The sequence below is a fragment of the Bos taurus genome, chromosome 1, assembly GCF_002263795.3.
Source record: "Bos taurus isolate L1 Dominette 01449 registration number 42190680 breed Hereford chromosome 1, ARS-UCD2.0, whole genome shotgun sequence".
NCBI classification, from domain to species: domain Eukaryota; kingdom Metazoa; phylum Chordata; class Mammalia; order Artiodactyla; family Bovidae; genus Bos; species Bos taurus.
Window position 1 is genome coordinate 88023445 of NC_037328.1, and position 25017 is coordinate 88048461.

Consider the following 25017-nt stretch of genomic DNA (forward strand, 5'->3'; position numbering starts at 1 on the left):
GTTAGAAATGGACATGGAACAACGGACTGGTTCCAAATTGAGAAAGGAGTACGTCAAGGCTGTATATTGTTACCCTGCTTATTTAACTTATATGAGGAGTACATCATGCAAAAGGCTGGGCTGGATGAATCACAAGCTGGAATCAAGATTGCAGGGAGAAATATCGACAATTTCAGAAATACAAATGATACCACTCTAATGACAGAAAGAGAAGAGGAACTAAAGAGCCTCTTGATGAAAGTGAAATAAGAGAGTGAAAAAGCTGGCTTAAAACTCAACATTCAAAAAGCAAAAATCGTGGCATCCGGTCTCATCACTTCATGAGAAACAGATGGGGAAACAATGGAAAGAGTGACAAAGTTTCTTTTCTTGGGCTCCAAAATCACTGCAGATGGTGACTGCAGCTATGAAATTAAAAGACACTTGCTCCTTGGAAGAAAAGCTGTGGAAAGCCTAGATAGCATATTAAAAAGTGGAGACATGACTTTGCTGACAAAGGTCTGAATACTCAAAGATATGGTTTTTCTAGTAGTCATGTATGGATGTGAAGGTTGGACCATAAAGAAAGCTGAGTGCCAAAGAACTAATGCTTTTGAACTGTGGTGCTGGAGAAGACTCTTGAGAGTCCCTTGGATGGATAGCAAGGAGATCAAACCAGTCAATCCTAAAGGAAATCAGTCCTGAATATTCACTGGAAGGACTGATGCTGAAGCTGAAGCTCCAGTACTTTGGCCACCTGATGGGAAGAACTAACTTATTGGAAAAGACCCTGATACTGGGAAAGATTGAAGGTAGGAGGAGAAGGGGATGACAAAGGATGAGATGGTTGGATGGCATTACTGGCTCTTGGTTGGATGGCATCACCAGCTTGATGGACATGAGTTTGGATATGAGTCTGGAAGTTAGTGATGGAGAGAGAAGCCTGGCATGCTGCAGTCCATGGGGTTGCAGAGTTGGACACGACTAACTGACTGAACTGAACTGAACTGAGCTGCTTTTATGCTCCCAGATGTAGCCACTATACTAAATTGGTATTTTTGTCCCCCACCTCCCCTCCCACCACTTTTTTGTATTTTTGCTACATATATATCTTCCTACATAAAATGTAGTGGTTTCATATTTTAATGCTCACATTAAAGTGATTATGCCTACATATCTTCTTTTCCAATATGTTCTTTTTATTCAGGATTTTGTTATAAGAATCTTTTTTGTTGTCACACAGGGCCTAGTATTTGTATTTTAATCATAGTATAGTGTTACATTGTATAAACAGACTACAGTTTATCCATTATCCTGTAGTTGGACTCCTAAGTTGTTTCCACTTTTCAGTGGTTACAAACAGTCCTTCTGTGAACAGTCCTCATAGGTCCGTTAGTCAGTTTGGTCAGACAGTCATGTCAAAGTGTCCTGTCTGACTTTTGGCAACCCCATGGACTGCAGCACACCAGGCTTCCCTGTTCATCACCAACTCCAGGAGCTTGCTCAAACTCATGTCCATCGAGTCTGTGATGCCACTGAATCATTTCATCCTCTTTCTCATCCTCTTTTTTCTCCTGCCGTCCGTCTTGCCCAGTATCAGGGTCTTTTCAAATGAGTCAGTTCTTCCCATCAGGTGGCCAAAGTACTGGAGCTTCAGCTTCAGCATCAGTCCTTCCAATGAATTTTCAGGACTGATTTCCTTTAGGATTGACTGGTTTGACCTTGCAGTCCAACGGACTCTCAAGAGTCTTCTCCAACACCACAGTTCAAAAGCATCAGTTCTTCAGCACTCAACTTTTTTTATGGTCCAACTTCCACATCCATACATAACTACTGGAAAAACCATAGCTTTGACTAGATGGACCTTTGTCGGTAAAGTAATGTCTCTACTTTTTAATATACTGTCTAGGTTGGTCATAGGTTTTCTTCTAAGGAGCAAGCATCTTTTAATTTCATGGCTACAGGCACCATCTGCAGTGATTTTGGAGCCCAAGAAAATAAATTCTGTCACTGTTTCCATTGTTTCCCCATCTATTTGCCATGACGTGATGGGACTGGATGCCATGACCTTTGATTTTTGAATGTTGAGTTTTAAGCCAACTTTTTCACTCCCCTCTTTCACTTTCATCAAGGGGCTCTTTAGTTCCTCATCAGTTTCTGCCATATGACTAGTGTCATATGGTGCCACTGATGACAGGTTATTGCTATTTCTCCTTGCAGTCTTGATGCCAGCTTGTGCTTTATCCAGCCTGGCATTTCGTATGATGTACTTCTGATATAAGTTAAATAAGCAAGGTGGTCATATACAGCCTCGACGTACTTCTTTCTCAATTTGGAACCAGTCCGTTGTTCCATGTCCAGTTCTAGCTATTGCTTCTTGACCTGCAGACAGATTTCCCAGGAGGCAGGTAAGGTGGTCTGGTATTCCCACCTCTTGAAGAATTTTCCACAGTTTGTTGTGATCCACACAGTCAAAGGCTTTAGTGTAGTCAGTGAAGCAGAAGTAGATGTTTTTCTGAAATTCTTTTGGTTTTTCTGTGATTTAGCAGATGTTGGCAATTTGATCCCTAGTTCCTCTGCCTTTTCTAAATCCAGCTAGAACATCTGGAAGTTCTCGATTCACATACTGTTGAAACCTAGCTTGGAGAATTTTGAGCATTGCTTTGCTAGCGTGTGAGATGAATGCAACTGTGTGGTAGTTTGAGCATTCTTTGGCATTGCTTTTCTTTGGGATTGGAATGAAAACTGACCTTTTCCAGTCCTGTGGTCACTGCTTAGTTTTCCAAATTTGCTGGCATATTGAGTGCAGCATTTTCACAGCATCATCTTTTAGGAGTTGAAATAGCTCAACTGAGATTCCATAACCTCCACTAGCTTTGTTTATAGCGATGCTTTCTAAGGCCCACTTGACTTCACATTCCCGGGTGTCTGGCTCTAGGTGAGCAATCACAGCATTGTGGTGATCTGGGTCATTCAGATATTTTTTAGTATAGATCTTCTGCATATTCTTGCCACTTCTTCTTAGTATCTTCTGCTTTTGTTAGCTCCATACCATTTCTGTCCTTTATTGTGCCCATGGAAAAAGCAAGAGAGTTCCAGAAAAACATCTATTTCTGCTTTATTGACTATGCCAAAGCCTTTGACTGTGTGGATCACAATAAACTGTGGAAAATTCTTCAAGAGATGGGAATACCAGACCACCTGATCTGCCTCTTGAGAAATTTGTATGCAGGTCAGGAAGCAACAGTTAGAACTGGACATGGAACAACAGACTGGTTCCAAATAGGAAAAGGAGTTCGTCAAGGCTGTGTATTGTCACCCTGTTTATTTAACTTATATGCAGAGTACATCATGAGAAACACTGGACTGGAAGAAACACAAGCTGGAATCAAGATAGCTGGGAGAAATATCAATCACCTCAGATATGCAGATGACACCACCCTTATGGCAGAAAGTGAAGAGGAACTAAAAAGCCTCTTGATGAAAGTGAAAGTGGAGAGTGAAAAAGTTGGCTTAAAGCTCAACATTCAGAAAACGAAGATCATGGCATCTGGTCCCACCACTTCATGGGAAATAGATGGGGAAACAGTGGAAACAGTGTCAGACTTTATTTTTCTGGGCTCCAAAATCACTACAGATGGTGACTGCAGCCATGAAATTAAAAGACGCTTACTCCTTGGAAGGAAGGTTATGCATATTCAACCTAGATAGCATATTCAAAAGCAGAGATATTACTTTGCCAACAAAGGTTCGTCTAGTCAAGGCTATGGTTTTTCCAGTGGTCATGTATGGATGTGAGAGTTGGACTGTGAAGAAGGCTGAGCGCCGAAGAATTGATGCTTTTGAACTGTGGTGTTGGAGAAGAGTCTTGAGAGTCCCTTGGCCTGCAAGGAGATCCAACCAGTGCATTCTGAAGGAGATCAGCCCTGGGATTTCTTTGGAAGGAATGATGCTGAAGCTGAAACTCCAGTACTTTGGCCACCTCATGCGAAGAGTTGACTCATTGGAAAAGACTCTGATGCTGGGAGGGATTGGGGGCAGGAGGAGAAGAGGACGACAGAGGATGAGATGGCTGGATGGCATCACTGACTCGATGGATGTGAGTCTGAGTGAACTCTGGGAGTTGGTGATGGACAGGGAGGCCTGGTGTGCTGCGATTCATGGGGTGGCAAAGAGTCGGACACGACTGAGCGACTGATCTGATCTGATCTGATCTTGTATGAAATGTTCCCTTCGTATCTCTAATTTTCTTGAAGAAATCTCTACTCTTTCCCATTCTATTGTTGTCATAGGTAGATTCTTATATGTATGTTTTCTTGAAGAGATCTCTAGTCTTCTCCATTCTTTTTCCTCATATGTATGCTTTTGTTTGGAATACCTGTAAGTAAATATCCTAGGTTATAATGTATCTGATTAGACTCTTTTTTGGAAACACCGTGTTCTAGACTTCCATAATGCCACAGTTGTCTGGTTTCCATTTTACTTCATTAACCAGACATTCTCAATCTCTTTTTTCTGGACCCTCATTCCTTAAGGTCTGTTTTCTATCTTCCCATTTCTTATGATCTTTGTCAAATGCAATTCAGTCATGTAACTGCTGTGCTTAAAGTGCTTCAGAGCCCCCTGCTGCCTCTAAAGTCCAAGGTCTATATCATCGACAAAACCATACACAATTAGCTCCCTGTGTATATCAGGTCCTACCTCTTTTCCAAAGGATCCTGGAGAGCATCTCAAGCAGACTGCCGTTTCCTTACACGGTTCCTCTGTTAACAGTTGTCTTTCCCTTCATTCCTTACCTGCCTAGTAAACTTGCTCATTTTAAAAGATAACTCCTAATGTCCCCCTTTCAGGGAAGCTTTCCCTGGTACTCTCAGGCAGAAGTAAGCCTTCCCTTCTCTTTGTTCTCTTAGCAGTTTGTTCCTTATTTGCACTCTAATAGTGATTTGTTCAGTCAACAAATATATAGTGATTTCCTGCTATGTGTTAGAAATTGTTCTAGAAATTGGGGCTAGAACAGTACACAAGATGGACAAGGTCCTTATTTTCAAGGAGTCTACATTCCAGAGGGTAGGAAAGAGAAAAAAATAAGCAAACAAACATTATTTCAGTTATAAATGGTACTATGATGAAATAAAACCAGACAGTGTGGTAATGTGATTCAGCATGTGTGTGTTGGGTGGGGGAGGTGTTGTTCGATGGGGGTGACACCTCAGATTGAGTAAGATGCTGTTTGATGTTGTTTGAACTGAGACTTGAAAGGTAAGAAGGAACCAGCCATGTAGAGATTGGAAAGAACATTTTAAGCAGAAAGAATGGCAAGTGCAGTGGCCTTAGAGTCGATGTGTTTGGCATGTTTTAAGTGTATGTGTTTGGTTGTCAGGCAGGAACATAATGAGGAGGCGGGCAGGGAGCTGTGTGAAATCAAATCTGAGAAGTAGACAGGGCCAGATCAAAAAGGGCTTACAGGAAAGATTTGCTGATTATATTTTAAGTGTAGTAGGAGGCCGTTGGAAAATGTTAAGTGAGACAGTGACCTATCAGTTTGGCTGGTATGAGAATACTAGGAGGATGAGAGGGACACCAGAGACCATTAGGGGTTGTTGCCTACTGCAAGCGAAAAGAGTTGGTGGCTTGGAATACTGTGGTATTTCAGTGTCCATGGAAAGAAATGGAGTAACTTAGAATATATTTTAGAGGTAGGCTGACAGGACTTGCTGATGGATTGAATGTGTTGGCTTTAAGGAGGGATGGAATCAAGGAAAGGACTCCTTGGCTTTTCTTGAGTAACTAGGTGGCGAGTAATGTCATTTACTGACATGTGGATGAATGGTGGTGGCGGCAGTGATGAGATCGTTCTGTGGTGGGGAGGGAATTAAAATTTATGTTTTAGATATTTTAAGTTGGATATATCTTCCCTGGTGGCTCAGAGGTTAAAGTATCTGCCTCCAGTGCGGGAGGCCCCAGATTCGATCCCTGGGTCGGGAAGATCCCCTGGAGAAGGAAATGGTAACCCATTCCAGTATTGTTGTCTGGAGAATCCCATGGATGGAGAAGCCTGGTAGGCTACAGTCCACGGGGTCACAAAGAGTCGGACACGACTGAGCGACTTCATTTACTTACTTACGTACTTAAGTTGGATGTGCCTCTTAGGTGACTTTCCCATGTGGCACAGTGGTAAAGAATCTGCCAGCCAGTGCAGGAGATACAAGAGATATGGGTTCAATCCATGGGTCAGGAAGATCCCCTGGAGGAGGAAACAGCAACCCAGTTCAGTATTATTGCCTGGAAAATCCCATGGACAGAAGAGCCTGGCGGGCTACAGTCCATGGGGTCACAGAGTCGGACACAGGTCAGCACAGCACACACATACACATGCCTCTTAAGGCTGCAATGTATGGACAGCAAGGAGGCAGTTGGCTATACGGCTCTGAAGGTCAGGGATTGTCTTAGTCTGTCTTAGGCTCAAACAACAAACATCTATTTCTCACAGTTGCAGAGGCTGGAAGTCTGAGATCAGGGATCTAGCATGGGTGGGTTCTGAGGTGCTCTTCCAGATTGCAGACAGCCAGTTTCTCCTAAATCCTTACATGGTGGAAAGCGAGCAAGGGAGCTCCCTAATATCTTCTTTTAAAGGCAGTAATTAGACTCTACCCTTGTGACCTCATTACCTCCCAAAGGTCCCACCTCCAACTACCATCCCATTGGGAGTTGATTTCAAAATAGGAATTTTGGAGGGACATAAGCAATCAGTCTATAACAGGAATAGTGATAGGTAATTTCAGGAATCGCGAACTTACTGATTGTATTTTAAAGCTATGAGACTGAGTAAAATAACCTAGGGTTTGTGTATGGATGGAGAGAAAAGAGGGCTGAGGGTAGTGCATTGGATACTGCAGCCTTTGGAGAATGAGAGGCTGGGAGGTAAGAGGGAGTCATAGAAGATGATAGAAGGAAGGAGTATCAATACTATTGTGCTTCTTAGAGTTACAGTATAATAAAGGCACACATGTGATCACTGGATTTGACTCCCTGGAAGTCACTGTGATAATGGTAAGAGCACCTTTATGGCATTTCAGGGGCCATAACGTGGAATTTCACTCATTCCTTTAACTACTTACATATTTGTCTCCTCCTCTAGACCATATGCTAGCTAGTCCTTTTTATTTCTAGGGTTCAGCATATATAGTAGATGGTATATAAATATTTGCCTACATGTTTTGTTTTTACAGTGCAGTTTAAAGAATAATATACAGTTTAACCCTTATTTAGGATGCTTTTGGACTGCCCCTTCCCACCAGTTTTTATCAGCTCAGCCATAAGCTTGAGAATGATAAATTAAAGGAAACGTGATGAGAGAGGCAAATCCATTTTAATAGAGGTTCACAGTGTATCCTGAAGCCATCATGCTGTATGAAAAAGGGTCTTACTTTGGATTTAGAAGGCTAGCCTCACGCTGCAACCCCACTGCTAGGCCTCGTGAAGGTGTCGGAAGCAAGTTCTCTATGCTGCCTGGATTGCAGTGTCTCAACTGTCATATATGAATAACATTAACAGATTCCTCTTTCAGGATTTTTGTGAGTGGCAAATGAGCTAATGCCCAGGAGAGTTCTTTGTAAGTAAAAAGATACTCTGTAAATGCTATTTTTGTAAAAGTAATTGGATTATCCATTTCATTACTGACTTCTAAAGTAGATTAGATCAGAGTGTCATAAAATTCATATTTAGGCAGTGGCGTATGAATGGCAACAAGTTGGGAGAGGACACAGATCACTAGAAAATGGTTGTTTTCCTGAAATATATAGGAAATTAATGTCTTTTGACTTTGTTCGCTTATCTCTCCCAGATAAATTTAATCATTCTGTTACAGTCAAAGAGTAGAGTCTTCTACTTTAAGATGTAATAAGCAAGTCTGCCTACTATTTACCCCACTGTTGCATATCTCTGAAAGAATAACATGTATTTTTTTCTTTTTTAGTAAATATGTTAAATCAATTTGATACATCTTCCTCACAGTAATTACTCATTTCATTTTACTTCTAGGGTAAAAATCATGGTAAGAAACTTCGAAATTACTATGCAGCCAATAGCTGTCCTCCTCCTGCCAGAATGAGCAATGCAGTGGAAGCTGTGGCTGCTCCAGCTGTTTCAGTCCCTCCGCAGGTAAGACTGGAGTGTCGGAGTGGGAGCTGTCCCGTGCACAGGTGGTCATGGATGAAGTTTGTCATCTGTGTGTCCATCAAGGTACAGCTGAGCCAGTACTCCTAAAACGCCCTTCTTGGTGCTTTTAGCTCATTGATAACTGGATTTAATGCAAAAATTCATGAATCTGAAGACTTCTTATTGGATTTTGTTATGGTTCATGAAGTGATGAAACAAAATTATTTCATGAGGCTTTCTTTATGCATATTTGAAAATTCTAGGTTAAATGGTCCTGAATGTCTACATAAAGCCCTGAATGAAAAGAAAGATTTTTAAACATTTATCTCGATTGTGATCAATCCTACTGACTTTATTTTTTTTTTAAGATTTTTTTTTTATGTGGACCGTTTTTTAAAGTTTTTATTGAACTTGTTGCAATATTGCTTTTTTATGAATTTTTTTGGCTATGAGGCATGTCAGATCTTAGCTTCCCAACCAGGGATCAAGCTTGTGCTTCCTATATGGGAAGGCAAAGTCTTAACCACTGGACCACCAGAAAAGTTCCCCCATTGACTTTATATATGCCTTCCAGCAAGATCAGTTTCTTGAAGCTGCCCCTTTCTTCTGTACAGAGAGCCTGTATACACTCTTCCTGGACTTTGGTATCATGACCCACACTTGAGAGCCAAGTTCCATTTACTCTTTGGGAGACAGGTGTTTGAGGCAAGATATTCCTGTATTTTAGTACTTTCTGCAATATGGATTCTAATCTATCTTTGAAGTATTATTTTTTTATAGGTCATAAATGTGTGTGCTCAGTGCTCAGTCTTTCAATTGTATCTGAGTCTTTGAGACCTCATGGATTATAGCCCACCAGGCCCCTCTGTCTATGGCATTTTCCAGGCAAGAGTACTGGAATGGGTTGCCATTTCCTTCTCCAGGGGATCTTCCCAACCCAGGGATTGAACCCATTGAACCCTGGATTGGCAGGCAGGTTCTTTACCACTGAGCCATCAGGGAAGCCCCTTAGGTCATAAATAATAATAATAATTAATAATCACTTTGATGCCAGGTACTCTGCTAAGCACTTTTCAGACAGTACTTCATTCAGCCCCGGGACCAGAGTGAGATGAGGGATGTGCTTGACTTAGGCACAGAATTTAAGAGGGAGCTAAAATACTCAGTTATCAAGATAAATAATATATTTTTAAAATGCAAAATTAATGTGAAAAAGTCAGTAGTGAACAAAATGGCAAAAACTTAAAGATAGGATAAGTGTTATTGATTTTCCTTTTGCCTTAGGCTGCAATATGGTTTGGCATGACACTGTTGCTGATCCTGTCTTTATTTAAAATTTTGATATTTTGTTTCTCATTGATTTTGTTGGCTGTATGGCAGTTTTTTGATTTGTGAAAATATTCCACTAAGTATTTTTTCATCCTGATTGCTAAGTTTTCTAATGCTTCCTTATATTGGGTGCCCATGGCTCCTTCCTTGCCTCCTTCTTGGCCTGGGTCCTAACTTCATTTAATGCTTGCAACAACTCAGAGGTATTGACTTATTTCTCAATGTGTGCTCCATGGGCCAGCAGCATCGGTCTCACTTGGAGGTTTATTATAAGCCCAGGGAAGCCAGATAACTTGTTTGTGGTGGTACAAATTTTGTAAAGTGGGGCAATGATTTTTCTTGACCTTATACCTCTACTCCTAAACACCATGGTATAATTTTACTTTTCTGATTGTCAGTCCTTATGATGTGGATAGCAGTATCCACTGTTCTATCCTCCTGAATTTGTGCGGTAAATGAGATACGTTAAAAACAGAATCAGAGGACAGCAGAATACGCAGAGAGATCTTCAGGCTGAGGAGTTTTCCCAGTGCCAGTTCTTGAAGGCTGCTCGAGAATTGGATGGCTCCTTCCTGTTAGAGACTGTTTTCAGCTGGTTCCACCCCTCTGGGCAAACAACCATGGGCTTTTTTCATAGCACAAATCTTTATGATTTTTGAACACAGTTATCCTGTCCCCAGAAAATCTTCTCTTCCAGGTGAAACAATGCTGTTTGCTTCAGCTGGTCCTGATATGACACACTTTCCAGATTCTTTATTGCATATTTGATTCTTTAGCCAAAATCTAGTTTGGCGTGTTTTGTTAACCCAGCAGTAGTTAACTGAGTGCATACTATTTTCCAGGGATTGTGTTAGGTTTCCCTTAACTGTTTCCCAGCCTGAATACAGTTGTCTGGACCTGTTGGTTATTTCCCCCAAATTATACTGTATCTGTGGGTTTCCCTGATGACTCAGATGGTAAAGAATCTGCCTGCAAAGCAGGAGACCAGGGTTTGATCCCTGGGTCAGGAAGATCCCCTGGAAAAGGGAACGGTACCCACTCCAGTATTCTTGCCTGGAGAATTCCGTCAACAGAGGAGCCTGGCAAACTACAGTCCGTAGAGTCCCAAAGAATTGGACACAACTGAGCAACACGCACACACACACACTCTCTCTCTCTGTCTCTCTGTCTCTCTCTCTCTCTCTCTCTCTCTGTATGTGTTAGCTGCTCAGTCGGGTCTGACTCTTTGCAACCCCAGGGACTGTAGCCCGCCAGGCTCCTCTGTCCATGAAATTCTCCAGGCAAGAATACTGGAGTGGGTTGCCAGCTCCTGCTCCTATACATACTATATCTGTAGCTAATTTATAGACTCTGAGGATAGAGGTTTAGTTTTTATACATATCTGTGTGTCACTTTTGTATTAGGTTGCAAGCCCTATAAATAGTAGGCATTTAGTACATGCTTGTTAATGGATTCTGGGAAGACTTTTTCTCTCTGGTAATGTGAGTTTAGACCTTACCTGTGCTACCTAAATTTTCCTTGCTGGGTTTTTAAACTTCTTTTCTGAAATTTCTTCAATGAAAATAGCAATGAGGCATTCATCAGCTTGGTACACAGGTGATTGTAATGCAAAACCACAATTAAGTGTCTCCCAGTCTTTTCCTCTTTCTTTCTGAAACGAACAATTTCCTGTCCTTATAAAGCTGAGTGCTTATGGTCATGCCATAACGGGTTATTTTTCAGCTCTTAGAAGGAAGGAACTTTGAGAAGAGAACAGAGTCCACACTTTAAAACCTTGTTTGTTGTGTCTTTGCTGTCAGATGGGCTCCTTTAAGCCAGGAGGCAGAGTGATCCTGGCCACAGAAAACGATTACTGTAAGCTCTGTGATGCCTCCTTCAGTTCTCCGGCTGTGGCCCAGGCTCACTATCAAGGCAAGAATCATGCCAAGAGGCTGCGGCTGGCGGAAGCTCAGAGTAACTCATTCTCGTAGGTATTGCCGTTTTCTCTTAGGCCAGAGTGTTATGTGAGACTCACTGTCTCTAGAGAAAAAGAGTTGAAAGGGAGCCTTGTTTAGAAGTCTCACTCTTTTAAAATGTCTCTTCTCCAGAGACTCCTCAGAGGTCGGTCAACGGCGGACCCGAAAAGAAGGGAATGAATATAAGATGATGCCTAATAGGAGAAATATGTATGCAGTACAGAATAATTCAGGTATTCTGTGGCTTTTCACATGCCTTGGCTATGTTTTGCAAATGGTGTCCACTATTTTTATTTCCTTTATGGTAATAGATAGCCCTGAGAATTTGGGATTAGCTTTCGTTTTGTGGAATAGGTCTAGTGGCTTTTCAAGCTGGTGTTTATTTCAGGTCTTATTTATTTATTTCCTATTTAGTGTATTATTTATTTTGATTTTATTTAATTTTTTTTACATCAAGAATATGACTTTATTTCAAAGAACCAAGAATAAGAAATGAGTTAAATGGAAAGGTGATACATCCTTGGGTTCTAAGACCCAAAATGCAACTTTTAAAAAAGTTGAAGTATACTTGATTTACAAGAATTTCACATAACCGAGTCTGTGTTTTAAAGTGTCTTATCTTAGTGCCTTTATGTTACTTACGGTATTTGCCAGCTGAGATATTTAAATGTAGTATAAAAATGAAATATTTGGTTTCAGGCTGCACCACATTAAATCCTCAGTTATTAGGGAAAATAAAAATGGTAGCAGTGGTGTTTAACCAGGGGAGTGACTCAGATTATCTGGGGAATTTTTTATAAAATACACATAGTTGAACCATGACTTAGAGATTTTCAGTCAGTAAATTTAGAGTGGGACTCAGACGTGTGTGTGTTTTGCAAATGCTTCCTCAGTGATTGATACATACTTTTAGTTCACAATTACTAGTTGATAGGAATATTTTCTGCATTTTCTGATCATCTTCAGTAGGGAGAGTAGTCCTTCATCCTTTCCCTACCCCAGCCTCCAGTGCACACACATATGAGCAGAGGTCAATCATGTAAACAGTAAAACAAACAACAAATTGATTGGAAAGGCAAAAGAAGCATAGAAAAAGGGGACATATAGAACACAATTTAATAAGTCTCATGAAAGTCTGAAACATTTATCATTGTTGCAATAAATGTAAACTTAAAGTCCCAGTGAAAAGAAAATTGTAAGATTAGATAGAAAATATTCAGTTGAAATGAAGGAAGCCAGAATAGCTGTCTTAGCATTAGATTAAAAAAAAAAAGATAACAAAAACCTTTAGGACAGAAGGCCATTTAGACTTATGTTCTTGGATCAGAGTACAAGTAAATGAGATGTCAATAATATTAAAAACACAACATTTTTATGTGTTTGGAAGTTTTAAAACATTTCTAAATAACTCTCTCACCAAAGAAAAAATCATACTGGTGATTGAACATTCTTAGAATCAAATTGTAATAAAAATGTATCAAAATTTGTAGCATGTAGTCTAAGTAACATTTTAAGAAAAGCCTTAAATGTTTATTATTATAGTAGGAAAGCAGAAAAGTATTGAGCTAATGGTCCAACTTAAGTCAGTTATATAAAAAAAGAAAATAAAATTATCAATAATTCCATCAACATTTTTGTGTATATTACTTCTGTTAAAATGGACATGTGATCATATTTTGTGATATTCTTGTTCAGTGTAATGGCATATTATAATCAAATATTGTAATTACAGAGTTTTCTATAGCATTGTTTTTAGTGACTGTTTAGTTTTTCATTACATTCATTACTATGATTTTTTTGAATTTAAATTTATTTATTTTAATTGGAGGCTAATTACTTTACAATATTGTATTGGTTTTGCCATACATCAACATGAATCTTCCACAGGTGTACACGTGTTCCCCATCCTGAACCCCCTCCCACCTCCCTCCCCATACCATCCCTCTGGGTCATCCCAGTGCACCAGCCCCAAGCATCCAGTATCATGCATCGAACCTAGACTGGCGATTCGTTTCTTATATGATATACATATTATACATGAGTTGTATGTTTGGATCTTTCCTTTATCCTTACCCTCCCCCAAAAAACTTTTATAAACTCTAGTTAAATAAATGTCCTCATTGATAAATCTCTATGCAAAAATTATCAACATTTTCTTAGTGAAATTCTTAGAAGTAGAATTTTTGGATTAAAGTATTAGCATAATGATATAACTTTTGATATAATGCTTAGAAATGAAAGTATTTCTAAAATTATATTCACTTTTTAAAGACATTGCCATTTAGAGTTTGGGTTTGCTCCACAGTAACATTTCTGACAATAGTTGGAAGAGTCATTTTAGCTTTTTAGACTGAACCTGTATAAAATTGTAATTTAAAAAAACCTGTTAACTTCCCATTTTTTTCAAACTAGGAATCTGTGAATTTTATACTTTGAGGTTAGAATTACAAATTACAGTGGTAATTGGTCAGACCATCATTCGCTTAGTGAGTATTTTGAAGTGAATATATTACTTTTGTCTCTTTGTTTCAGCAGGTCCTTACTTCAATCCCCGCTCTCGGCAGAGAATTCCACGTGATCTGGCCATGTGTGTTACTCCAAGCGGCCAGTTTTACTGCTCCATGTGTAATGTCGGGGCTGGCGAAGAGGTGGAATTCCGGCAGCATTTAGAGAGCAAGCAACATAAAAGCAAGGTGTCTGAACAGCGGTACAGGAATGAGATGGAGAATCTGGGCTACGTATAGGGATTGTCATATTCAGATGGAGCAGCTTGTCCTGCCTGTTGCTCGCCTTATGTCAACATGCCCTGCTTTGTGGTTCTTTTGATATGAGTACATTCCTCTGCTTAATGTTTATACATATAACCTGCAGTGGTACCATAAGGTGTCAGAATTGGGGAAGGAAGAGAATGTGCTTAAGTCATGATGCTTTTTCAGGTCAGTTGTGTTGAGCTGCTTTAAGCCTGTGACCTACCTACCCCATGAGACATACCTTTTTATCTTGACCAAGTTCTGGTCAACTAGTAGCCTGACCACATAGAGCTTTAACTATTTAAAAACTTCATATTCTTTTACAGTGTTAGTGTTATGTATTGTTAAATAATTTTATCGAGTTTTTGCTTCAGATCACAGTAAAAGCAGGTAAGCAAAGATTTTAGTTTCCTAAGGTTTCTTTGGAACTACCATCTCAACTCAATGAATTGTCAGTAGGATATACTATGGAAACTGCATTAGAATCTTGCCCAGAACAGTGTTTTCTGTTTATCATGTCCCTTCCTTATTGAAATGCAGGTTCTCGTGGATTCAGACACTTCTAATGTGTTTGTGTACTTCCAGATAGCGAAACTTGATTTTCAGTTGTGAATTTCGCACATTTAAATTCACCTTCTTTTCTCCTCTTTTTTTCTCCCCCAGTTGAATTAGCTTATCCAATTAGCTCATTTTCATGTCCCAGAACGGTGTTGTAGGTTTTCCAAGCCCCATATTTGAATATCCAATAAGTTTAGGATAGATGTGATTTTTTTAAATATATTTTTTTCAGCTGGTGTTGGGAAATGAAATGTATTTGATTTTTCAACTTAGAGTTACTTCATGATGATAACATGCACTTATGTGATGGTCTCAACCGTAAGTTCAGAACCCTTGATATTTGTTTTGATAGACTTTTTAGATAGACAGATCCTTAAATTATACTCACATTCTTCATTGTCTTGCTAATTTGTAGACTGTCCTGAAAAATATCACTACTTTACTATTTCCAAGAAAGAAAAGAATTTTTTTAAAACAGTTAATCAAATTTTAGTAGCATTTCCAATAGAAAAATACCTGAACTTTGGCATTATTCTTTATAATTCAGCTTCTTTGAAGATATAGATTAATAAAAATATAGATTACTTTCATATCTGATAATTAGAACAGTATTATTATTTTTGCTTTTTGTTTTTAAAATGAGAAGCTCTAGTATTTTGTCTAGATTAACCAATGGAGGATTCTATGAACTTTCACTAACTGTATTTTACTTATTTACTGTATTTACATGGATAAGATGGGTGCTCATCCATACTCCTTTTGAAAGGCCATGTTCATAGAAGTTTATATTGAGCAATATCTTTGCACTATGGTAAAGTCACTTTTGATTGCTTATATTACTAATTAAAAATAAAACTCCTATTTTTCCTTAAAAATTCTATCGGCAAAAAGATAAGGAGAAGGAAAATTATAATCATCATTCCATTCCTTTAGTACTGCTGAACAATTTTTGAATTATCTAGACCCATATTTAAAATTAAGTTTTGTGATACTGGTACACTGGTACACTCTCTGGTACACTCTCAAGTTACCCTTCTGTTGAAGTCATGGTTTTTTAATTCTAAAAGTAGAATTACTTAGAAGTTTTATTTTCTCCCAGGAGCAGAAGAATGAAATAATGTTCTGTTGAAGTTCTATCGAGACCTGTGAATCAGTATAATAACACTTTTTGCAGTAAGCTATGAAGTATAATTGATTATTTTAGAGCAATTTAGAGCTTCTCTTATTGATTAGTAGGTTACTCATTTTGCTGCTAAGTGTAATTTTTTGGTAGATTTTAATATGACAGTGCTGGCCACATGGTTCTATGATTATTTAAAAATTCTTTTTTCCCCTCTCTGTGTGTGACTACATATATGTATACACATGTATATGTATGTGTGTGTATATATGTATGTAGTTGTATAAGTACACACACATATATAAATCTATGTATGTATAGTTTTATGTGATTCCATAGAGAAGATTTCATTGAATCCTTAGATAACAGTAAAAGATTGTGGATAAGAATTTACATTTTATACAAGTGGCATTCATCCACTTTCAGTTTTTTCTTTGCAGATAAAATTAATGGAATGATCTTCTCTACTGTCCCCACTTAACAATTTCGTTTTATATATGTAATAGCAGTGGACTTAAGGCCTTGGTGTTTTTCCTGGCCTTGCATATTCAGGTTTCTAGTCTCTCAGTGCTCTTAATGGATGTTATGAATGCATAAACGCATTTTCTTTTAAAGAAAAAAGTTAGATTTATAGTGTTATTTCTTACTTGTTCTATTTCTTTGCACTAAACAAGACTGATGTTTGCTTTATATGACACCTTAGAAACCATATTGCCTACAATAGCTGGGTTTGCTCCTTACTTTCCAAACTCTAGCAGTCGATAAATAACTTTCATGTTTATAAAGGTTACATACACATCCAAAAAAAGAATCACAAATCTCTATGACAGTGGGTTGTGTTTTGGGCTTGTTACCTTGCAACATTCTCCTTGTTCCATAGGTGAAACAGATGGTGACAGAGGTGTCAGAAAGGAAATGCATAGGTAAATACACCTCTGCATGCTACAGTTTCTCATGCTCATGCATTCCTTATGGACAGTGTTGTTTTTTTCCTGTCAAAGAAGGCTGTTAGTACTGCACTCAGTGGTATGTGATCTCTGTCAGTTTCGTTTAGTAAAATCAGGTCCTGCTCTGTAATATCCTTTAGAATTTGCACCCTGTGCTCCCCAGGAATCACATTAATATCTTTTTACGTACTGTATACAAGGATGGACAGAGGCCTAACCGATGGAAAACCTTTAGTCAAATAAGTAGATTCTAGTTCTAGATCTACAAGAAGAACGCAGAGCATCAAAGTCTCTTCTCTGTGAATATCTTCATGTACTTTGTCATTCAGAAATCAATGTTGAAGATAACAATTAGAAACTCTTCTAAAATATCGAGGGCAAGAAGATGTAAAGGAAAAATTTTGGTGTTCCGATTAAAAGATTAGATTGCTTATGTCTTCTAAGTGTTTTTTCAAAAATACTCAGTTACAGAGCTGAGTGTGCCATGTGATCCTTCCAACTCCACATTGAACAGAAAATGTTTTGTTGGTTTTGTCTTTGTATGTCCTGTATTATAACTTGTAAATATGTGCATGTTGTTTATGACGTGTGTCTGTTTGTCTCTTATTGCACTGAAATCTGCAAGGTGAATAACTGTCCTATACCATTTGCAAAAACTTCCTCCAACTCTTCCTCACTGTTGCCCCTTCTCCTTAGTTGATAAACTTAGAAAACCATTTAGAATTTTTTGAAACCCTGAGATTGAATGAAAAATCAATCATGGCTGTCTGAGATCATCTCCATGTCCCTCTAACTTAAACAGCTGAAAGGAAAGCATGAGATCTTCCACCTTATTTTATAGAGCTGTTCTACAATACTGGTGTGCTTGCTTGTATCTATACTTTGAACTAGGATTAAAGATACATATATATACACATGTATGTGTATATACATATATATTGTGTATCTGATTAAATCTTCATATGTAGATAGACTCGAAGGATTAATGGTGGTTTTAATGATTCCCTCACTCCTGAATCAGCTGGGACTATGAACAACGACAGTTGGAGGACTGTTCAGTGACCCATTTAAAACGAGTCTCGCTTGTGTCAGGGGAGACATGTAACTGTTCTGCATAATGCCCTCTACAGAGAGGCCTAAGAGTGATGGATTTGGAACCTAATCTGTTTTGTTTCCTCAGTGTCAGAACACAGGCTGGAAGGACCTTTTAAAAACTTGGTGGGGCATATACGAAAGACAACAGAACTACTTTAGAAGTAGAGAAATGTTTTGTCAGTATAGGTAAAAGTTTAATGCAGGCTTTTGAACAGATACTTTAAAAAGATTCCATCTTGCTGGCTTTTCTTTTTTCAACCAGCCAAATCACCATTTAGATGTTTCATGCGTTGTAAAGGATGTCTTGTTGCTTTAATTTTTTTGGTGGTGGACCCCTGTCATTGTGAGCTATCACTGTCAGTCTTACTAAATAGACAAATAGCTGTGTAAATAGCTTCTCATACGACATTTCTACTCATAGCTGTTTGACTTTGTCTTGCCGCTATGAATGGGAGGATCATTTATCAACTCCCCTTCTGGGTAGCTACCAAAAAAATACTGGCTTATGGTCCCATGTGACCCTGTCTTTGTTAAGCCCAGATTATGAGTGCCTTTAGCAAGTTTTAGCATTTCACAGAAAGAAGAGATGATAGAATTATTGCCATTAGTCACAATGCATAAAATAGGAGCTTGGAATAACAAAGCTTTGTGTGAATTCTATGTTTTACATCTTTTTTTTTTATTCATGCAATCTCAATTTGATATTGAGTAAAACTATGTGATAATTAATCAGGAACCATACATCCTAAAAATGAATCCAGTTGTCCAAGGCTGGCAACGGTCATTGATTTTTTTTTTCCACTTTGATCTGCATTGTATTTATATGTAGTGATCGATAGTGTGATGGATTGGGAAGAGCTTGATATTGATGTTTGGAAAAACTTTATTTCAGTGTCATTTTCAAATACTGTCTTATCTAATACTGTAGAGAGGATAGAATTATGTATTTGCACATGAACTGAAGACTGTCATGCATAATACTTATTCATTGTGCTGTTATGGTTCATCTCTACATTTAAAACAGGTATCTTCACAAATCAGGTTCAAGATGTTTTAAAGTAAAATTTTCCTTACTTCAATGAATTTAAAATTCTAAATTGCCTGTACTCTTTGAGTCTCTAAAATGCACTGCTAAATTAATTTTACTGCAGAAATACTAACATTTTTCTTGACAGTTTATTATGAGAAATTTTAAATGTACCTTAAACTTAATGAATTTTACAGTATATTAGCACTAGATTCTACTATTAACATTTTCCAGTACTTATATTACCATATATTTGTCTGTCCCTCTGTTTATCCGTTGAACAATGGAGTTTTAAAAATATATACATTTTAGTGTAAATTTCAGATACTTGCCTAAACAATTCAGCATAGGCATAATTAGTTATAGTTTAATATCTGTTTACATATTAACATCTTTTAACAAGCAGTGTATGAAGTTGATAACCTGAGCCAGTTAACATACGTCTTTTTCTCCTGTGGACTTTAGCCTTCTTGTTTCTGTTTTTGTATATGCTTAGAGTGAGGGAAGACAACTCCTTTTCAAACTGAAGTTTTTTGGTGTTGGTCATTTTAATGCTTAATTGTCATACATTTTAAAGCTTCGTGTTAAGAATTTTTTCTTTATCCCTCTTTTTTGATGTATGTTTGCTCAACTATGCAGCTTCTTTAGAAAACTGTAAATTACTGGTTGGGGTTTATTAAATCAGCTTATACCTCATTTCAATCTGCGGCTGCGTTTTTCTCCTGGTATCATTTCTCGCTTTACTACTTTCACCTGTTCTACCAGAGAATAGAGCGGCATAAAGGGTCAGCCCCACAGACGATTAGCTGTTTAAAACAACTCTAGAAGAACAGATGGAGTAGTTTAGAAAGTTGAAACCATTCGTTTATCTAAAGCCTTTGAATTCCCTGAGAATTGTAACTGCCCATGCTTTCTCTTAGCCATAATTAGCAGGATTAAAAATGATTGTACTGTACAATGAGTTGTTGAAATTGTAAGCCTTAGTAACCATCTTTAGCTTTACTCTAGTACTGTTTAGGAAAAAATTATTGACATATGCCTTTATTTTTATGCCAATTATTTTGTGGACAAAATCAGAAGAATTTAAGTGACTTGTTGCAGATTATGAAGCTTCAGTGGGTAAGTCAGAACTGAAATTTTGATATCCTGGATTCATATTCTTGTGCTCTTTGATAAAATTCATGGCTTTCAAAATAAACACTCCCTTTAGGGCGCTTAAAATGAAACTATGTATTTTTACTAATTAGACTTTCATTTTTTTGGACATTTTACAATTCTTTGAACTTAAAAGATTTTTCCATGGTCATAGTTTCTCATTAAGTCAATGCAACTGCTAAAAATCTCACTTTGCTGTTAAATACTAATAATACAGGTTTTATCAGATTTCCTTTCACATTTACATAACCTTCATGATTCACTCATAACTCTTTCTGTGTAAGTGCTTAAGTGACCCCCTCACTAGTGAAAATAAATGTTCTATATCACTGATTATATGTATATTCTCTATATGATATATTTTTTTAAGGAAAAGAAACCCCATGTGTCCGGATGAACAATATTATCCTAGTGCAAAGCACATATAAAGTGGCTTGTTCTATTCTGAAAATCTGGCATTTACAGGAACAAAACTTTTAGAGTGGCTGGTCATTGTTTTACCTTCTTTTGGTACTTGAGCATCTTTCTGTGGTTTTGTAAATGTGTGTCATTTTGTAAGAATTTCTTGTTGATTCTGTGTTAATTGGTGTCCACCTTGTGATATCCTCAGCTGACCATAGTAATTTAGTCTGGGTATGGGGTGTCTGCTTTGAAATGCCTTACTAGAGTGTAGCAGACTCTGCTCTAAAGCATTCCATGTGTCTGCTAAGACAATAAGTTGCCTCTCTCTGATGTATGCTCTAGATCCAGAAGCAAAACTAATTTTGCTTTCACTGTTAATGTTGCATTTTAGCTCATTGTTTTAAATTAGAGAATAAAATCGTGGAGCCGAGGGAAACTTTATAACCCTTCATTTAATGGCATGGCAAACTTTTAAAATTGCTTTTACTGTTTCCCTAGAATGACGTTTCTGATAAAGGACATAGCTGAAAAATGCCTGCCAGAACTGTATGAAATTGGGTTTGTTTCCTACAATTTCCCCTAAATGTCATACAGGGATTTAACATCTGTGTATGCTGTTGGGGCTTTGTGCCAGTCATCACTTTGGAAATCTGTGTTCTGAGGCTACATAAATGACAAAAATGTCTTGGGATTGAAGCCAATCAACTGTGAACTGTGAAATTGAAATTGCTCTTTTGGTTTTATTTTCTTAAGCATATTGCATAGAGAATCCTGAAAGTTATTTAAAATTTACACTGCTTCTGTTGATGGCTCATTTTGGCTGTGTATCCTCATTTATGTACTGATTTCTGATAAAGGCTTGACGTTATTATAGCAGTCATTTTGTGTTCAACTTAATAAAAGAGTTTCTGAGTCTTGTCTGCAAATCATTTGGTTGTGAGTTGGGGATCAAAGAAAGAAGGTGCATCGTCAGCACTGAGGTGCTGAGGTGTTATTTTTGATGCAGATGGTTGATGGCTGAGGATTCACCTTTTATCCATCTGCATGTAATTTGCCACCTGCTTCTAGAACTCATGGGGCTTCCGCAGTGGCTCTGTGGTAAAGGGTATGCCTCCAATGCAAGAGACTTGCAGGAGACGCTGTTTGATCCCTGGGTTGGGAAGATTCCCTGGAGAAGGAAGTGTCAGTCCACTCCAGTATTCTTGCCTGAGAAATCCCATGGACAGGAGTCTGGTGGGCTACGGTCTATGGGGTCGCAAAAAGTCAGCAGACATGACTGAGCCACAGTCCACAGCTTTTTTCTTGAACTCAGAGTATATTGTCACCTACTTGGGCATGCAGTAGAGTTGACCCTGCCAAAATGGTAGATTTGACCACTACCCCATTCTACCATTGCTGGAGTTCTCCTCACTCAATTGGAGCAAGTTCTCAATTTTAATGATAGATTTAATTTTTAGATTTAAGTTTAATCTTTCCTTCAAATTCTGAGAAAAGTTGCTTAGCAGGACTGTAACTGTTGCTTCTGGAAGTAAACACATATTAAGAGGCAAATATGCCCAATAATCTTTTGGGTGTTCATATATAAAATACTTTTGCAAATATAATCAGCTTACATACACAATGTATTATTGAGGAAATGGTCTTTGAAGCACTCTGGTTGACAGCATGCAATGTGCTTTTCAGCTTAAATGCTCATTTTAAAAAGGTTAGAGCCCTGGAAGATGCTGTTGTGCTTTGTTTAATCGGGATGCAAGACACATACACTTACTGTCGTGGGAAAAATTCTTGTGTCTGCACAAAAAAATGTTTCTGAATGAAGAGAACAGAGCTCATTGAATCTATCTGTGTTGTAAAATACTCAAGGCATCAGCACATTTTATGAAATCATGTCCAAGAGATTTTTAGCTTAAAGTCATGATAATGAACATGAAAATAGTTTTTAACCACTTGAGCTTGTCAGATTTTCTTTCTTCAGGCATTTCTAAGGCTTATTTGTTTGCTGAAAATCTATTCAAGGTCAAGCACTGGGTGTTATCTTTTCAACTTGCCTGTGTGGAGAGGACTGACACTAAATGTTCGCAGTCTCTTATGAATTGATATAAGAGTGTTAAGATCAGAAATAGGTCTTTTTGTGATAAGTTTTAAGATTTTTATCATCTGAGGTGAGGATGAACCCACTGAGTTTTGTTCCTCTTGTGAGATATTCATAAACTGTTGAAAATTGGGAACTGCAAACAAGATAAAGGCAAGTAACTATTTTGAAGTATAAATATTATTTAATAGAGGTATGATTATGAGTTCTTACCCTCTACAAGGAAAAAAATTTACCTAAAAATATACTCTATTGTGTGTGTGTGTGTGTGTGTGTGTGTGTGAGAGAGAGAGAGAGAGAGAGAGAGAGAGAGAAATGTGTATTAGGGAGGAGTAGATGGAAATATGTATTAAGATGATCAAATACTTATAATGAAGTATGTCCAAAGGAACAGATGGAAATTTGCCACTGGAAGAAATATGCTCCTCCACGGGCACTCTGTAACTTCTGCTTGGCATTTTGGATAAGTCTTTAAGTACATAATTAGAGTTTCAAATGTGTTTTGGCTGGCAGCCATCCCTCCAGACAGGAACAAGATGTCTTTCATATTAGCTTCAGTTTTTAATCTTTGCTGATGCCGGAGGCCCTTTTCTATCCCTGTTTTCTAGAAGTAGCTTACTAGGTTATGGACTTTGACCAAAGGTATCTAGTGCCACCCTGTGGACTCTCTAAATCTTACAGTTAACCGTTTGAATGTGGTTGGTACACTATCTTTGAAGAAGGATTTTTGGCTTAAAAACCACCTAGTGGTGGGAAGGAGTTTTTATCCGTACACAAAGCAAAGGCAGGTATGTCTTTGGGAGATACTGAGTGTATTCTTTTACAGCTTTAGCTGCCAAAGTGTGCAGAGTGAGGAACGTAGCAGATCTGCATTCAGGATATATATGTTTGTATATATTTGCATATGTGAAAAGTGAAAGTGTTAGTCTCTTAGTTGTGTCTGACTCTTTGTGACTCCATGGAGCCTGTCAGGCTCCTCTGTCCATGGGATTCTCCAGGCAAGAATGCTGGAGTGAGTTGCCATACCTCCTCCAGGGAATCTTCCCAACCCAGGGACTGAAGCTGGGTCTCCTGCATTGCAGGCAGATTCTTTACCGTCTGAGCCACCAGGGAAGCTCCTGTATGCATATATGTGTATGGATTTATGATGTTTTTAAAAATGTCTATTTTGCTTTAAAGAATCCATCATTCACACATTTTTGGGTTTGTGAAAAACAAGCATGGAAACTGTTAAAATGATAATCAACAAAAGTCTAGAAGGAAAGGACTAGAAAAACCTCTCATTAAAGAAGATTGTTGAAAAATTTAAAAAATTAGGTACAGGGGCAAATGTTACCAGATGTGTAAATCATGCTGACAGTATACAAACTAAACTCCATGGTACTAAGCAAACATAATTTGCTTTGGAGAACATATTGTTTTCTGCCTCAATAAACTAGCAGTACAGAGACATACTTTAAAGTCTTTTATTAAATATTTTGCATCCTTAGAATAAGTGCATGCTAAGATAACTAGCCAGTTCTGTCACCTGCGTGCTCTTGGGCATGCCACCTAACTTCTCTAAAATTCATCTACTCAGAGTTGGGGTATTAGGTGTGAATTCCAATTATTTAATTTCATCCCTCTTGGTCATATGGATAATTTAGAGAATTGATCATTGAAAAACTGGTTTTTAAAAAAGGAAAATCAGTTGAGTTTTTGAATAGGTAAGTCCTAATCTCACCCCTAAACTCATGCTCCCCTGTTTCTTCCCCAGAGGTGATCGCAGTTACCAATTTCTTAGATATTTTTTCCTAGAGATATGCAACGTAGTATGAATGGTGGTATTCCGTACACTTTTTCCAGTGACCCATTTGCCTTGGCAGCCATCTGGACCAGCAAGTGTGGATCTCATTCTTTTTGACTATGTGGTATTCCCTTGTATGATTTCCAAAGTTTCTTTTTGTTTTGGTCTTCCATTGATGGACATTCCTGGTAGCTCAGATGGTAAAGAATACTTCTACAGTGAAGAAGACCTGGGTTCAATTCCTTGGTTGGGAAGATCCCCTGGAGAAGGGAATGGTAACCCACTCAAGTATTCTTGCCTGGAGGAGACAGTGGAGCCTGGAGGCTATTGTCCATGGGGTTGCAAAGAGTTGGACATGACTGAGCGACTAACACTTTTCACTTGTTGATGGAGATATATATATATATATATATATATATATATATATAGTTGTGATTTGTTTAAATTAAAAGAACTTTAAAATTGTAGTAAAATATACATAACAAAGTGTATCATTTTAACCATTTCAAAGTCTACAATTCAGTGGCATCATTAAGTACATTCATATTGTTGTGCAATTATCATCATCCCCCAACTCCAGAACTGTTTTCATCTTCCCAAACTGAAACTCTTAGCTCATTAAAAATATGCTCTTCCCTCTGAGCATGACAACCATCATTCTACTC

General features: G+C 38.0%; 1 protein-coding gene and 1 long non-coding RNA gene across 6 annotated transcripts in view; one reads left to right on the forward strand and one right to left on the reverse strand.

Moving 5' to 3' along the window:
* ZMAT3 (zinc finger matrin-type 3) overlaps positions 1-21400 on the forward strand; it is a 38895-nt gene extending 17495 nt beyond the window's left edge. For 2 of the 5 annotated variants that reach the window (XM_005201661.5, XM_024990876.2), the window contains exons 3-6: positions 8020-8139; positions 11265-11431; positions 11553-11653; positions 13956-21400. In XM_005201661.5, coding sequence (XP_005201718.1) covers positions 8020-8139; positions 11265-11431; positions 11553-11653; positions 13956-14164 — 597 coding nt within the window. In that variant the 3' untranslated portion in view covers positions 14165-21400. 5 annotated transcript variants of the gene reach the window in all.
* The window catches only part of LOC132345663 (uncharacterized), a 34977-nt gene continuing 14146 nt past the window's right edge, over positions 4187-25017 (reverse strand). Inside the window, exons 2-3 of the long non-coding RNA XR_009495125.1 lie at positions 6108-6223; positions 4187-4357 (exon numbers count right to left, since the gene is read on the reverse strand). This is a non-coding gene — a long non-coding RNA (uncharacterized lncRNA). The remainder of the gene's footprint in view (positions 4358-6107; positions 6224-25017) is intronic.